The sequence below is a fragment of the Sphaerodactylus townsendi genome, linkage group LG01 (assembly GCF_021028975.2).
Source record: "Sphaerodactylus townsendi isolate TG3544 linkage group LG01, MPM_Stown_v2.3, whole genome shotgun sequence".
Lineage (NCBI taxonomy): Eukaryota > Metazoa > Chordata > Lepidosauria > Squamata > Sphaerodactylidae > Sphaerodactylus > Sphaerodactylus townsendi.
The window spans coordinates 108,623,397-108,640,967 of NC_059425.1; the positions used below are offsets into that span (position 1 = coordinate 108,623,397).

Below are 17,571 nucleotides of genomic sequence, written 5' to 3' on the forward strand. Positions count from 1 at the left end.
TAGTCACACTGTACTTCCGTCTTGAGGGCAAGTGTGCTAGAATGCTGTTTTGCACGTTGGAGGTTTGAACGTACAGTGGAGGGGACGTGGCCATGAAGGAGCTGGATGGAATTAGATCTACGTATTTCAGGCGTTGGAATCCCGTGGCAGAGTAAACTAAATGAGCTGGTGGATTCTCCGCCGTGTAGGGAACAGTCGCATAAAGATCATTGCGAACTGTCAGGCTAGGTATCGAGACTAGGCACTTCCAACGCCCGGAATTGGGTGCATGCCGAATTGCAAGCCGTGCTGTTTGAAAATGATGCATTATAAAATGTTTCCGTGAAATTAGGGTGCATGAATCTTTAAAAAGCTAAGGCACTTTCCACATTACCTGTTAACAATAGTGTACACCCTGGTGTGCCTTCTCTTAGTAAGGCTTCTCCAGATGACCTCAGGACCTGAACATGTTGACAGGTGTGTAAATAGTACTTCATGTAACAGTATAACTATATTTCTATACTCCTACTGATACAGCCCAGAATGCACACTCTTTGCTGCCGCCTAGAGCAACAACCAGATATTCTCGCTAGGCACATTGTACTTCAGCTTGAGGGTCACTAATAAAAAAAACTGAATAGCACTGGGCCCAGGAAAAAACCCTGTGACACCCCACTAGTCACTTTTCTCCAGGATGAACATTAGCCATTGGTGAGCACCCTTTAGGTTCGATCAGTCAACCAATTACAAATCCATCTAACAGTAGCATTGTCTAGCCCACATTTTATCAGCTTGCTTGCAAGAATATCATGGAGCACCTTGTCAAAGGCCTTACTGAAGTCAAATAATGCTACGTTCACTTCATTCCCTTTGTCTACAAAGCTTGTCATTCTGTCAAAAAAAGATAAGATTAGACTGGGATGATTTTGTTTGTGAGAAACTGATGTTGACTTTAAACATGATCTATAATCATGTCTTAGTCTATAGGCAGCACTACAAAAATCAAACATCCATTGCTTGATGACATTGCAATTGCACATAAACCTAGTTCCAAAACACAGATCTCCATGGATACTTAGGATTTTAACCTTTGGTCACCCCAAACTCACCACAAAATCACATATAATCTTTATGTCCACAGAGTACAACACAAATACAATCCATTAATGTGGTACTTCAACAGCATAAAAACATGGTTCCAAAGTATGGATCTAGGCAACTGCCTCATTATCCTGGATGGTCTTCCCCCACTCTCTCCCCACTTTTACAACACATTTGCAAATGCCTCTGCTACAAGTATCTTTCTATGTCATGTCCAAGGATGTAGGTAAGGGTGGTGGGTTTCTCGGGTTCAAACCCCCCCATTCATGTCCGAAGCTCCGCCCAACCGTTTGTGGGTTTTAAAAACATTTTTAGTGTTTTTCGGTTTTTGGCCTGCAGGGGGTGTATTGTTTAGGCTAGCAGCACCAAACTTTCAGGGATTGTTTGGGGGACTCTCCTAATGATACTACCCAGGTTTGGTGAGGTTTGGTTCAGGGGGTCCAAAGTTATGGACTCCCAAAGAGAGTGCCCCCATCCTCCATTGTTTCCAATAGGAGCTAATAGAAGATGGGGGCTACACCTTTGAGGGTCCATAACTTTGGACCCCCTGAACCAAACTTCACCAAACCTGGGTGGTATCATTAGGAGAGTCTCCTAATGAAACCCTAAAAGTTTGGTGCTGCTAGCTTAACAATTGCACCGCTGAAAACAGGCACCCCCCCCCCCCAAATTTCCCCAGATTCTCCTTTTAAATCCACCCCCTTTGGCATGGATTTAAAGGGAGAATCTGAGGTCCTCAGTTTAGAAGAAGAAGAAGAGTTTGGATTTATATCCTTTCTTTCTCTCCTGTAGGAGACTCAAAGGAGCTTATAATCTCCTTGACCTTCCCTGCTCACAAGAAACACCCTGTGAGGTGGGTGGGGCTGAGAGAGCTCTGAAAAGCTGTGACTAGCTGGCATGTGTGGGAGTGCACAGGTTAATCTGAATTCCCCGCCCCCTAGGGGTGGTGGGGGTGTGGCCCCGCCCCCGAACCCCCCCATAAAAAATCTATACCTACGTCCCTGGTCATGTCTGAAATCCACCTAGCTTCTCTCTGTACAAGCTGGATTTCTTTCTGCATCTTCCAACCCTACACTTTAAGGTACACAATCTTGCCTCTCTGTTTCATTCCCTTTCTCACTCTCCTTGTTCAGGGGGAATCAATAATTGCCTTCAGTCCCCATCTTCAGCTGGGAATCACATGGTTGATCATTACAAAATGTTTGTTGGTCATTACAAAATGTTGCTTGCAAGTGAGTAGGTGTGGGGAAAAGCCAGCATTTGATTCAGGGCAGGCAAAAAAGAAAATAGTTCAAACCATGAATAAATAACTTGCATTCACTTCAAGATGAGGTGATGGCCACTGGTTTAGATGCCTTTTCAGGAGGATTAGATTCATTGGCAAGAATTCTATCACCAGCTAAAGGCCACTGCTGCTAAATGGAACATCCACATTCAGAGGCAGTATACTTTCAAATGCCAATTTCCATTTTGCTGTTTTTTCAGCCCTCTTCAAATGACTTCCATCTAGCCCTTTGATGGATCACCAAGGCCCCTTCCGCACACGCAAAATAATGCGTTTTCAAACCACTTTCACAACTGTTTGCAAGTGGATTTTGCCATTCCGCACAGCTTCAAAGAGCACTGAAAGCAGTTTGAAAGTGCATTATTCTGCATGTGCGGAATGAGCCCAAGTCTTCTTTTATTTATTGTGGGTGGGGGGCCAATTCAAACTACAACAGAGGGCCAATTCAAACTTACAACATAATGAAGTGGTAAAGCTTTTTCTCCACTTCCAACAGGAGGGTTGCTTGTATAAAATGGGAAAAACTCACACTCAAATATGGAAAAAGAACATGTCAGGAAGCTGTTTCAAATTGTACCCTGATACATTACTTCACCATGTGTAAGGTATTTTTCCCAGTGGAGGGGCAATTCAGATTGCAAACCGACTGATTTGTTGTTCAGTGTGATAACCCAGGGTAAGCTTTACAACTTGATGCTGCTTACTGTATGAACTTTCCTTAATTTACCATCACTATTGGAGCCCATTGTCCTCATCAAGACCAGAAAAAACGCAGTGATCGATTCACATAACTTTTACTTCACCTTCTTCAAGGAGCTCAGGCCAGTGTGGATTGGTCTGCCCTCCTCCTTTTTATTCTTACAACGAACCTGTCAGGTAGGTTAGTCTAAGAGAGAGAGAGTCTGATTGACTAAGGTGAACTTTGTGTCAGAGTGGGGATTGGAACCTAATTAATATCTGTAAACGAATTAATATCTGTAATGGGTAGAGAGTCAAAGGGCCATCAATTTCAGTGTTACATTAGGGGCTGTGGATCATAGGCAGGACAATGCTGCTGCAGTTGTCTTGTTTGTGACCTTCCGAGAAACAGCTGGTTGACCACCAGACTGTTAGACTTGATGGCCCTTGGTCTGATCCAACATGACTTTTCTTATGTTCTTAAGGATTCACAAGGATCCAAGTATTTAATACAGTCTTAATTCACAGCAGTGCCACAAAGACTAGGAATTGTGGGTTTTGAGCCATGAAGGTACCAAGAAGAGGTGGGCCACTGCTTTTTTTGGTGGAATCTGTCACCATGGAAGTGGTATGTAGTTTGTTGGTGATCCTACATAAAAACCGTTAGGATCCATGGGGATCCATGCTTTGGTGCCAGGAAGCAATGGATCCATGATTTTGCGGTACAGGCTGTAGGTAAAGGCATGATATGTGATTTGATGGTGATTTTGGGGTCACCCACCCCTCTGAGGATCCGTGCTTGGAAACCATGTTTTTGTGCCATGGCAACTCCACAAAACGGTTGATGTGTGATTTTTTTTAATGCAATCTTTGGCAATAGACATGATATGTGATTTGATTATAAGTTTGGGGTGACACAATACAAAATCTTGAGAATTAACAACAATTTGTTCTTTAGAACCATATTTTTGTGCCATGATGGTGCCACGAAGTGGTGGATATGAGACTTTTGTGGTGCAGTATGTGGTTATGAACATAGATTGTGATTTGATGGTGAGTTTGGGGCGACCCAATGTAAAAAAACACACATGAGGATCCATTCTTTGGAACCTTGTTTTTGTGCCATCATGGTACCACAATGCAATCGCTCTTTGATTTTGTGGTACTGCCTACAGCACCATTTGTTAGTGAACTCCATTCTGGATAGAAAATGGAGAGCTGGGTTCTCTATTCTAATCTAACTGGATGATGAGAGTTGCTGCATCTCTCTCCACACATGGAGGGGGTGTGCAAGAATGGTGGTATATGGAGGAAAAGCAGGAAGGAAGGAAGTTCCCTGTGAATAGCAATCTACACATTAAAAGGTGCCCAGTGTCTTTACCCCCTCTAACTACCTTGACTCACTGATAAGTCCACATCTGTCATTGAGGCAGGAAACAGCGTAAAATCCTTCACTTCCAACAGAACATACACCACCAAAAATGATGGCACAGCCCAATATACTGCATACTGCACTTTCATGGAGGTAGGGGGAACGTTGCTGGTGGGTTGATGAATGTGGCACACCAAGCCTTTTAGGTGGTGGTGCTGCTGTGCTGTGGCTTTGACCTCCTCGGCTATATCACAGCTACCCCCTTTCCCCGACTGCACGGCCCAACGTGATCTACAATATGATGATATTTTGCTTCTGCATAAAAATCATATGAATCTACGAGGATCCATTTAAAGTCATTTAGATCTGACTTTTACCCAGTCCTGCTTCTACAATACAAGATACATTTATGTTGTAACTTACCCTTAGATATATTTGAATGGCGGGATAGAAATCAACTAACTAACTAAATTTATCAATCATTATTTTTGTTTTTGTTCTGTGACTGGTGATTTTTGGCATTTTCAATTTTATTTCACATCTGTAGAGATAAAGTTTTCTGTCAAATTGCTGAGCCTCTTATACCAGGAATCGTATACCAGACGCAGCTTAAGCCAGGTTTAAATGATGTGAAATCATTTCTTTCTCAATCATTTCCTTCTTTCTCAATCTCTCACTGGCTATAGTACAACTATTAAGTAAAACAAGACCATTTGGGTAAATTTGCTTTCTTTTAATTTGGGGCTGCCTTAAAACAATGTGGATTATTTTAGATTAAAGTGTATGCAGTACTGCTGACTTTTTGATAAAGAATTTTTGTTGCAAAGAACATTCAAAACAAAAGCATTTGAAGGTTCCGGGTAACACATCATCAGCTTGAATTCAGAAGGACTGCCACCTTGTGGCCCATAATAGGAATAGAATATTGTTAGAAGCACTGAAGGAAATCACAGAACACAAAAATTCTAATTGCATTTGTGGTGGTGAAAAGTGCAGTCAAGTCACAGCTGACTTTTGGCAACCCCAATAGGTTTTCAAGGCAAGAGATGTTCAAAGGTGGCTTGCCATAGCCTGGCTTTACATGGGCTGAGTGACATTTGACAGAACTCTAATTGGCCAAATTGGCCAGCAGGCTTCATCTGGAGCAGCGGGGAATCGAACCGGGTTCTACAGATCAGAGTCTGCTGCTCTAGACCATGCTGGCTCTCGAGTATCAAATAATTTGGAACATTGCTATTTGCATAGTATTGCATAAAGCACACATGCCAACCTAACAAAATTCTGTTTTCAGAACAGAACTTTCCAACATTCTTTTCTTTCACTGCTGCGTTTACTGAAATTCAGCTCCTGTGGGTTAGTGGTCACTCATACAATGGAAAGGGTCCTTAAGGTTGAAGCTAATGTATTTACAATTCTGAAAATGCTTAGAAAATATGCTGTTTGGCATGTATATGTTTGTTTTAGTTAATTTTGTTCTTTTTAAAATTATCACATCAAAGATAACTGGAGCCACTTTTTTTAGCTCAGTTCTGGAGGAAAAAAGTGTGACTAGCGTGCTATGAGCATACTTCTGAATGTTTTCACTGTTTGTTGTTTCTGTCTTCCCATTCAGTAGCTCTAGAGAACACTGTGTAAACATGGTGAGCTTATGTATATCTAGGATCGGGCTTCTAAGACTGTAGTCCTAAATGCACTTACCAGGAACTAAGATCCAATGGGTTCACTGATACTTATGAAGAATGCTGCACAAATTATGCCTTGAAAATCTACATACATGCACAGGATCACTTTGTACAAATACGTTACCCAATGACACCCTTTAACCATGGGGTGATATATAAGCTTAGGATTCATATTGGTATTCATGAGTATGGAGTTAACACAAGGTAGAAGGGTGACTTACCATACAGGCTGCCAGATATGCATTCTGCCAAATTCACATTATCATACACTTTGTCTTAATTAAACCAGAATAATAGCTATCTCTTAGATCACTAGTAAAACTTAGAATCTCCATTCTGGGTAACAAATTCCCATAGGAAGAACCACATGGGAATTATTTAGCAAATTTGAAACTGTGGAATGTGGTCTCAACAAATTTAACTGACTCAAGCTCCACAGAAAGTAATTACCCTTCTTTAGCTGTTTATTTACATTAATGATCTTACTATACCAATTTGTCACTACAGGCCGCTAGCAAAGAGTAGCTTTTATCTATACTGATTAAATCTGCATAATACTATGAAACACATGCAACAACCTCTTGCATTTCTTGACTATTGTAGAAAAAAATCCCCCTTCTCTCGCTACTGAGGTATATATATCTACCATATTAATACATCTAATGATGTGGGCCTGAGAATAAATTTATTTTTATGCCAGAATAAATTTGTCAGTCTTTAAATGCCACATGACTTTTTGTTGCTTTTATTGTTTGGTGACCTTATATGAGATGACCTTAAGCATATCACCCCCAACATTACCATGTCTTTAACAAACTTCCATTATTCATGTGCATAACCTGAACTGAATTTGGTACAATTCAAAGTTAGACTTTCCTTTTCAAAGGGATTTCTCCTGCAAAGCTGTTATTCTGCCCCCCACCCCACATTTTCCTAAAGCAAAAACGCAATAAAATACCTGGGCACCTAATTGAACAGAACACCCCCACTCCACCTCAATCTATATTGAAAGAGCAATTGAGATGGAAATTTAAAGCCCCTCTGCTGATAATAACAGTATAAATAACTGAAGACATCTTGTAAACAGTGCGGTCATAACCTTGAAACATTAAACAGTTCTCTGGGATCTGGCGCATCAGCTGCCTCTGGACTAAGCTAGTTCAGGGGAAAGAGTCCAGTGCTTTCTGTTTATCTCTCAGTTTAATCTTCCACCGAGTAACAAATCAGATCAATAGAAAGATGTTTAAACTAAGAACCCAAGGCAGCATAAGGCTGGACTGTTCAGGGGGATCTTCCCATTAAAATAGCTGCATTTTTCTAGTTTTGCTCAAGTTCTCTCTTGATACTTTCCTGTCCATCACCATATAATATAATCATGCTGCCTTGTGAAATTTTTGCAGCAAGCTTTTTGTCACCAGTAGGCCAAGCTGTAGTCAACTTGCTCCTCACCAAGGCTTGTCCCAAAACATGGTTTCACTACCAGGACTCAGTACTGAAACAGTTGATGTAAAAAATAAAGAAAAAAGTGCATTTCAGCACGTACAGAAAAATGTTACAAATACTCATCTGAGATTAGGGAAAAAGGATTTGAGGTCATGGCTTGCAGATAAGATGGAGTCCCAGAAACTTTAAGACATTAAGCACATTAAAATGCAGTAAAACACAGAGAGGCACTCTAGGGTTGTGCTTAACGTGTTATCGACTAGGACTGGGGAAATAAAAGTTCAAACCAAATTATTTGTGAAACTCTGGTTGATTTTTTTGGTCAACTTCATCAAGTTTAAGGGACTGTCATGAAAATAAATGAAGAAAAGTACCATGCATGTTATCCTAAACTCCTTGGATGAAAGGCAACTTACAGATTTAGTTCTGCCTTTCCTCCAAGATCATGTTGAGATGCATGGTGCTCTTCCTCAACCCCATATACTCTCACAACAACAGCATTATTCTGATTTTGTTGCTACTACTGTTAGTGATAGTGGATTTACAATATACTAGTGACCATAAATTTTTGTTTCACCGCAGTTTTATGGCTTGTATTGCTGTATTGGTTTTAAATGATTTTTTAATTCAAGATTGTAAGATACTTTGAGTGTTTTGTATTGAATGGTGGGGCAAAAAGAAATGAATAAATTATGCTAAATGAAGGCTTGTTCATGTATATATCAGAATGGCTAAAGAGTTATCTGATAACACAGGGAAAGTTGAAAACATTTGATAAACAAATAATACAACTCATCTTGATGGTTAGAAAAATCTGAAAATGAGACATTGTTACACTTCTTGCCCAAAATGTATGATACGAAGCCTACTTTATAATTGTAGTCAGCTCTCCATGAGACAATAAAATGAGTCACAACTTGACAGAACACAACAGTGAGCACGACTCTCCCCTTTTGCAGGCTTCAGTAATCCTCATACGAAGATGAAACAGATTTTCAGTGGCAAACGGGAAAGTATTCTATGAGTTCAGCAGGCAAACAGTATTTATGTGTGTGTGTAAACTATAGCAAGTTGCTAAATAAAACTATAATTTTTTAAATTTAGATTTATTGCTTGCCCAAACCCATATCTCAAGTGAATGGCAAGCATAACCAAAACAACTAGCATTTTTTTTCAAATGTATCCATCCTTTCCTTAGCTGAGTTCCAAAGACCAATTCAAACAGGTAGGATTTGCAGTACTTCCAAAAGATGCTCAAGGGTACACAAGTGGATACCAAATCCACTTCCTTTCTTCTTTAATTCTGACGCATAAATGGTATAGTAAAAGTGCTGCTGGCTGATTTCAGAGACAATGTATTCACTATGAAGCCATCACCTACTACCTCAATAAATTGCTGTCATGAATTGCATCCTCTTAGGATCCAAAATCTCATTCAATATAACTCTTCTTAGTGTGCTTTAATCACATACAATATCTATAATACAGTATTTTATATTTTGTTTTACAAAGAGCAAGAAACAGAGAGCCAGATCCTCAGCTCAGCTAAGCCAGGAAGTTGGGATATACACTAAATTCAGTTGGATTTACTCACAACTAGTGGCCTGATCTAAACACTTTCTGGGAACGTTAATTCCACTGAAAATGATGCCTACTTTCCAGCAGAGATATTTAAGGCCAGAATATAAATCCCACTGAAGCAATGCAACCATAGACACATAGACAGCTGTGTGACCCACTGAAATCAATGGGATAATTTCAAACTGGAGTCAGTCATAGAAATACATACTTACATGAGAATCATAGAAAGAAATGGGACCTTCTATCCAGCTCACTTCAATTATCTATTCTATTTTACCAACATTGGGAAGGGATGTTCCATGCCAAAAGGTGGCTCCTTCCCCCCTCCCCCATTATCTTTTTACTGCTTTGCTGCCATTTTAACTGTTTTTGAACAGTTCTCTTACACTGGCCTTCCATGATGCATATTCATTTTAACTGATTGCAAATTGAGGTTAGAAAGGCAGAAAAGAAATGGTTTAAACAATTTAAATAAATACGTACAGATTATTTAAAGTAATTTTGGGGACTTATTCCATATTAAGAGTGTCCGTAATTCTTAGACTGAAAGGCATTCTTAGTTATCAAGTGTGAAAATACACCAAAATCCAGTTCCTTTGCATTAACCAGTTTATGGGTTAGGCTACTACCTTTACAAGCTGTCCAATGAAACTTTGCTGATACATGCTTTTGAAACTTTTTTTCTCTCTGCTGGAGAAGAGCTCGGCAGTCATTGGTTATTTTTTCCTAAACCACCCACTCTCCCCCAAAAGGACATGGCCCACCTCTTCTTAATTAGGAAAATAAACATTTTATAATCTGAGGTCAAAAGGTTTGGCATCATGATGCATCATTTCATTTTAAGATTAACTTGCTTGTAGGTGAATCGACAATACCACAGTCTTTCAGCAACAAAATCCTCTTTAAAAAATAGTGTCTTATTGTTCTTTCCTGTTAAGTGTTTCTCTTTTTTATTAAAAAATATAGCAAAACCTATTTGAAGAAAATATATCCATAGGGTATCTTCTAACAGTTCTTTTAGAAATATGTGATTATCAGAATCGATTCTAGGAATCACCATCTTTCACGACATAAAGGATAAAAAGGCACAGAGTGTCAGTCTGGTTGAATCCAGTGAACAGCGCTTGAACCAGCAAGGCCTTGGGGCAGAATGCTCAAATATTTACAAGTTAATGGTGTTAAATACATGTTCTTCAGGGTGCTGAATCTGGCTTTTTGCATGGTGCATTTGGTCTTCTTTTCAGCTTTACTGCTCTTTCCCGGTGAGATAATCTTGTTGTCTCCCTCTTAAATTTCATTCCTCCCATTCATACTTACGCACACATACACCCACATCAGCATGTAGACGTTGGAGACTGGCATTCACATGCTTGAAAATCCAGGGTCAGGATGCTGTAGGACCACACAACCGACTTGTGTTCACTGCTTCTTTCAGCTCATTATCTGGTTTGCCAGCAACCATAAAGGGCCAGGTCTATAGCCATGGAGAAAAACAAAGTACAGGGGGAAGGGCGGGGGGGGGGGGGGGGAGAGAACAACCAGAGATCAGTATGTTTCAAATGGTGCAGCACTTGAATTGTGATAAAGCAGAACCAACTGCCAGAATTTCATAGACTACCCAGGTGTTCTTTTTAAACAGTAAGGAGAAGTGGTGAGGCTGGACAGTTTCAGCTACTGAGCATAGCCAGCTCTAAAATGGCTCCACCGTATTGCACAGAGTTGATCTGCAATCTTAAAATGTTTCACAGCACAAAGGCATTTGTCTGTCTTTTCTTTCTCTCTCCCTCCTCCTCCTCATAATTCTCTGTAATCCTCAAGATGATGGGGTCGTGCTTTATTCATCCTAGATACCACCATGTGTCAGATATGATAGGAACGATAATGTTTTCCTAAATGTGTAATTAACACAAGTCACAAAAGGCAGACTGTGGCAGACTGATTAAAAAAAAAAACCTGTCCAATCTCTACTGGGAAATGTCAAGACACGGCTCCTCTCCACTGTGGCTTTGTTTTGAAAATGATAACCGTTTTATCTGTTTCTAAATGTGCTTGGACAAAGACATTCAGTTTCTCTTATACTAAGTTGTTTGGATTTCTGTTCTGTTGCAGGCAAGAGACTTTGAGATGATCACATCAAATTTACAATTTTATAATTGAAAAATTCCATCTCAATTCATCTTTGAAGGAAAAGCAGCCCAATTGCTTCATATTGTTAGAAATTGTACAAATGGTTATTTCAAAAGCTTGTTCAGTCAATCTACTGGTCTAATAATTCATAGAAAAGTTATTTATAATAAATTGTATGATTAAAAATGTGTGTACAATCAAAATGATCATCATAGCCCAGCCATTTCATGTAATAAAAAAACATATGTTTGGCATAACATGTTTGCTTTCAATTATTTGACATTTTCTAATACATCAGAAATATATGTAATAAATAAGTAGTATCAGCAACAATACTTTCCCATATATTTATCATAGTATTATTGGCATTAATGTATTTAATGTTATTATTATTATTATACACGCTGTTATTAATAACAAAGCAAAAACAAGAGCCCCACCCAGATCACTGGCAACTCTGAGGCTGTCCCTTCGCCTCCTTAAAAAGCTTCATTTTATTTTCAAGAAAGAAAAAATAATTTTTCAAATGAAATAATTCAATTCAAATGAAAAGGAATGAAATATAGACTCACGGTGTCACTTATTGGACTATACATAGAGTATATACATATTTATGGTTTCAGTGGCACTAACTTGGTATTTATTACTAGAACAGGATGCTTGAGATGTTATGGGCTGTCTCCCAAACATACATAAAATTTTGAATCCCAATCTTAATACTAACCAGCAAAGGTGCAGACCCCAGTTCCACCCCATCCCAAATACGGAGTGTAACCCCTGCTTCTGAAACCGGATTAAAATGATGAAAGATTCTCCCCTTTTGCAGGCTCATTTTCAATTGGGCAAGACTGTCTATGAATTCCCACGCACACCCCCTTCCGTGGAACTATAATGTAGAAAAGGTTTTGAAGACAAAAAGGGGCAGTTACGAGCCGCTAGTTAATTTTTTTTAATTCAGTTTGTTGTTTCTGAAATGCGTGGAAAACGACCGAATCGTTTGCGAATTAACCAAGCGTCTTTGGGTGAGTTAGAAGTACCACGACACCGCCTTGCAAGTCTTCTGTGGCACACGGTCTATTTGCAAACCCGAAGCTTTTAAATACTGTGGACCTGTTTCTGCGATCCTTGGTTTCATGACGCGGTAAAGGAAGAAAAAAAGCAAACACGGACCAATATTTGTGCTCGTTTTAAAAGCGGATCGAACGTCGAAAGGACTAAATCAAAACAGTCCCCCACGTTCAGATGCGAAGCAGTGGCGAATTAAGGCGAGAGGAGCGCAACCGGCCAGCAATGCCGCACAATCCACTTTCCCACCAAACTTCTGGGCAGCGGCTCAGCCCACCCGGCCTCTTTCCCTCTCCCGGCCACACAAATCCATGGACATCTCAGTGTCGAAGAAGCCCCCAGCCTCGCTCTCTTTTCATTACTCCCACCTGTCCCCCGAGTCCCACAAGAGGCAACGAGCCACGACGGTATCTCTCTCTGGAGAGGGCAGAGAAAGCCTGCCAAGGGAGCCCCTCGCCCAAAGCCCCTTCAGAACGACGCCTCCGCTGCCGTCCTGCCAGCGCGGCGTTTCCCGCTTTCTTATTCCCCGGTGCGACAACCCCGCGAGGTAGGCCGGGCTGCGACGCCGGGGTTGCCCCAGATCCCACCCGGCGCTGCGACTTACCAGGTTGACGGGGTGGATGTAGCCGTTCTCGTACTTGTCGCTGGCCAGGATCTGCCGCAGGTGGGCGATGTAGCTGGAGGCCAGGCGGAGGGTGTCCAGCTTGGAGAGCTTGGTGTCGGGCGGCACCCAGGGCAGGGTGGTCTTGAGGCGGGAGAAGGCTTTGCTCAGCACTCGCATCCGAGCCCTCTCGCGGGCGTTGGCCGCGTTCCTCTGGCCCTGCTTGCCCTCCTGGCCCGCGCCGCTCAGGGGGCTCTTCTTGCCCGGCCCTTTCCTCCTCTTGCCCGCGGCTGCCCCCCTGGCCTTGGCCGGAGAGGCCAGCTGGCCCATTGCGCCCGCCTCGGAGGGGCTCTGGCGGGGGCCGGCGGGGGGCGAGCGGGCGTCCCTCTTCGGAGCGTCGCCGTCCAGCATCTCCCCCTCGGCCAAGTCTTCTGCATCGCTCAGGGAGCCCGTGGACATGGTCCCCCGGCGGGGAGGGGGACGGCCAGAGGGAGGGAGGGAGGGCGAACCCACCGCGCGGATCCCCTCCGGAGCCCGGAGTGGACGAGCGAGCCGAGAGGAATTTGGCCAGGAGGACACCGGAGGCATTTATCTGGGGGGTGGGGGGAGGTAGGAGGCGCCGGCGACAGCCCCGGGGAGGGGCTTTCCAGAGGCAGCTCCCTGCGGCTTTCCCCGCCAGTTCGTTGCACACCGGACGGGAGGGACGCTGCAGCAGGAGAGCCTCTCCAGCAGGGTTCCCCCCCCCCCCGCCCCCTCCGGGTTCTCCCGCTTGGCCTTCGTGTGACCCAGCCCAGGGCCTGGCGTACACGTGCCGCGTGCTGAGGCGGTAAAGTTTGCTCGCCTTAATAATCTCCCTTAAGTGGAAAAACCGGCATCTCTTGTGAAAAGTAATAATGGTGGAGAACCTATGGCACTCCAGATGTTCATGGACTACAATTCCCCTCAGCCCCTGCCAGCATGGTCAATTGGCAGGAGCTGATGGGAATTGTAGTCCATGAACATCTGGAGTGCCATAGGTTCGCCACAACTAGCTGCTATGTTAATGTCGTGTTTGAAGGAAGTTTTCACCTGGGAGAAATGGTTCTCCCCCCTACGCTCTCAAGTGGTACAGTTCTGGCTGCCGCCTCAGAATTCTGCCACCTCCTTAAGCAGCATGTAGGCAGGAGGCCTACACTACAGGTATCCCAAATGAGATTTCTTATTTTAGCAGGTCTGGCTTCTGGACTGGCTCTCTCATGTTTCAGACACATTTTATTAGTGGTTTCAGTGCTGATCTTATTTTTATCCAAGGCATGTGCAAACACTGATAGTTTTTAAACAGTAGTTCTCACAGTAATTACAACAATCTTGTTAGGAAGACTGATCTTATTCCTATATTATAGTAAATTATGAGAAAAAAAAAAAAAAAAAAAATTTGCCGCAAAGTTTGTGGAAGAGTTCCTACTTAAGCTTTGAACCATGATCTTCCAGCTCATCTTACTACTTAGGACATAGAATACAGGATACTTCTGACAGTCAAGTTGTTACAACAAAGTGGTATGAGGAATCTCTTTATCTACGATTAGGACTGTTGGTCCCAAGGAACAAGTTGTTTAATTAGAAGATCACCCTCAGAAAGAAGCTGTAACTCAGTGGTAGAGTATCTGCTTGGCATACAGAATATCCCAGGTTCAAGGCCTGGTACCTCCAGTTAAGAAGACCAGGTGGTAGGTGATGTGAAATGCCTAAACCTGAGAACCTGGACAGCTACTGCCAGTCTGATCAGACAATACTTGAGAGACTGATGGTCTGGTTCAGTATAGGACAGCTTCGTGTGACTTTGTAGAACTGTGTAGACAAGGTTTAAGTCTGAGCACTCCAGTATTGCAGTAAGCTAAAGGCATGTTGCATTGGTGCTTTGTATATCGTGTACATTTTATTTATTTATTTATTTATTTTATTAAACTTATAGGCCGCCTATCCCCGAAGGGCTCAAGGCGGCTTCCAACATGGCTGTTACATAGACAGCAATCAACAACTTGTAAAATACTAAAATCATTGGAAACCTAAGAACTAAGCAGCAGTTTACTACAGAATATATAAGTTTAGCAGCCCAGTTCATAAATTAGAACTAAGACAAACGCCCTTGAAGGCCATGATAAAGAAAGAAAAGGGGAGGGAGGGAGTAAGTAGAGACTGGGATGGAATTTATAAGTAAGACAGGTAGCTTTAATAGAATGGAGCGGCAGTCTCGGTTTTGTTTTCAATTCCAGTGTCGTTATAGGGGGCAGTAGATCCACGGCCGGCCTCCCCGAAAGCCCGGTGGAAAAGCTCTGTCTTGCAGGCCCTGCGGAACTCATTAAGGTCCCGCAGGGCCCGCTGCTTTTAAGGCATTCCACCAGGCGGGGGGCCAGAGCCGTAAAGGCTCTGGCGAGGTTAAGGCCAACGATATCATTGCAGGACCAGGGGTCACCAGTAGATCTGCCGTTGCGGCGCGCAGCGACCTATAATGGGACATAAGGGGTGATGCGGTCCACTTGGTATGTGGAGCCCCATGCCGCGTAAGGCCTTAAAGGTTAAAACCAGCACCTTGAAAGCGATCCGGAACTCCACGGGAAGCCAGTGCAGGCAGCACAGCAACTGGGGTGATATGATCTGAATAACCACCACCTGTTAGAAGCCGTGCAGCTGCATTCTGGACCAGCTGGCTTCCGGATCGGTCGCATGAGAAGGCCAGCGTGAAGCGAGTTACAATAATCAAGCCTGCGAGGTGACCCGTCGCATGGATCACAGTGGCCAAGGTCGGACACAGAGAGATAGGGAGCCAGCCGCCGTGCCTGGCGAAGGTGGAAGAACGCAACCTGGGTAACATGGGCCACCTGGTTCTCCATAGATAATGAAGAGTCCAGGCGGACCCCCAGGCTGCGAGCCAGAGATGTTGGGGCCAACATGACCCCCTCCAGATTTGGTGGCTGAAATTCCCTCGGTCTCTCCCCCCGGCCCAGCCAAAGGACCTCCATGCTACATGCTAATCTGGTGCTCCTTTCTCCTACAAGTTATAAAGTGATTTTTTTTACAGTGGATGTAATTTTCCAATTCTCAGATAAGGAAAAGCACAGATGGACCAATAGCCAGTAAACTCACAGTCCCTGTCTTCAGGCCTTTTTTGGAAGCAAGCCTGAATATAAATGACCTCTGAGCAGTGATGACAGTGAATTATATGAGAGATGATGATATAAGAATGGTTGCCAACTAATTCCTTTGGCACAAAATGCTGTTTTAAACAGTTAAAGCTCTCAAAAGAGACAGGAAGAGCCTTTTGGTGCTGATTCACCAGATCTGCCCACTACTTCAATAGAGCACTTTGACCATTATCATCCATGCCTTTGTCATTTTCAAATTAGGCTGCTATAATGCACTGTATCTGGGTTTGCCCTTGAAGGCTGTCCGGGAATTTGAATCTGCCCAAAATCTTTTTAACAAGACAGCACATACTAGTGGTACTAACATTTCACTGGCTATTCTTAAATCCCAAAATGGGGAGAAAAACAGAACAGGAACTCAATAAATACATTTATTTCCTGGCTCAGTTAGAAATCCTGGTTTCAGCCTTTAAAGCTGTAGGATTTGGCATTAGAATAGGCAAGAAAACATCTGCTCCCCAGTCTGGCTTTTGGAGTTCTCTTGTGGCGCTCCTTCTCCAACTACCATTACAAGCTGATGCTAGACTGGGGGGTCATCAAGAGCAGGAGCCTTTTCAGTAGTCACCCCAACACTATAGAACTCACACTCTTTGGAGGCTAGAAAGCAGCACTGTTTTACTTTTCAGGAGATGTTTTCATGATAGTTTTCATACTTGTAGCTTGTAGACGGCATGCAGAAGGTTCCAGGTTCAATCCCCAGCATCTCCACTTGAAAGGACCAAGCAGTGCGTGATGTGAAGCAACTCAGCCTGACACCCTGGAGAGCTGCTGCCAGTCAGAGAAGACACTACTGACTTGATAGATCAAGGGTCTGATTCAGTATACATTCGTGCGTCCAGTGTGCTGTAGTGGTTAAGAGTGGTGGATTATAAACTGCTTTGAGACTCCTTACAGGAGAGAAAGGTGAGGTATAAATCCAAGTTCTTCTTCCACATGTGCTTCATTCCACAAATTCTTGATTGTCATTTCTTCTCTTGCACATTTTGAGTAGTTTTGAACATAAAAGCTTTCTGGAAATAAAGAATGATAATTTAAATCAGTGAGACAAACAAAAGCTTTGCTGGATCAGACAATGCTCCATCTGGTATGTTTCCAACAGTAGCCAACCAGATGCCTCTCAGAAGCTTATATATAGGGCATGAAGATATTAGCCAGCTGCTGGTGCCTTCCCCCAGACTCTTGTTAATCAAAGGCAGACTGCCTCTGAACAAGGAGGCTCCATTTTGGTCTCATTTCAGTCCTGCTGGGAATCATGGTGGAAGCCTGAAGAGAAAAAAAAAGGCTGCAAATCCTGAACATTGACACTCATAGACAGTGAATCCAATTGCATTGGGACGGTGGGATTTACTTTTAAAGAAGCAAGCATGGGATCTGTCTCTCTCTACCTGATTATTAGAGAATGCGTCTCTCCTAGATTATGAGCATGTTCACAGGGAAGTTTGAAACACAGAAGGCTTCTTGACTTGAGATTAAGC

General features: G+C 42.8%; 1 protein-coding gene across 1 annotated transcript; it reads right to left on the reverse strand.

Annotated features, from left to right (window-relative positions):
* Positions 1-6,813: 6,813 nt before the first annotated feature.
* Positions 6,814-13,540, reverse strand: TCF21 (transcription factor 21). The gene is made up of 2 exons (XM_048490331.1): positions 12,918-13,540; positions 6,814-10,595 (listed from the first exon to the last, which is right to left on the reverse strand). Exons 1-2 carry the CDS (start codon positions 13,500-13,502, stop codon positions 10,506-10,508), a joined length of 675 nt encoding a protein of 224 aa, XP_048346288.1. The 5' UTR covers positions 13,503-13,540; the 3' UTR covers positions 6,814-10,505.
* Positions 13,541-17,571: the final 4,031 nt, after the last annotated feature.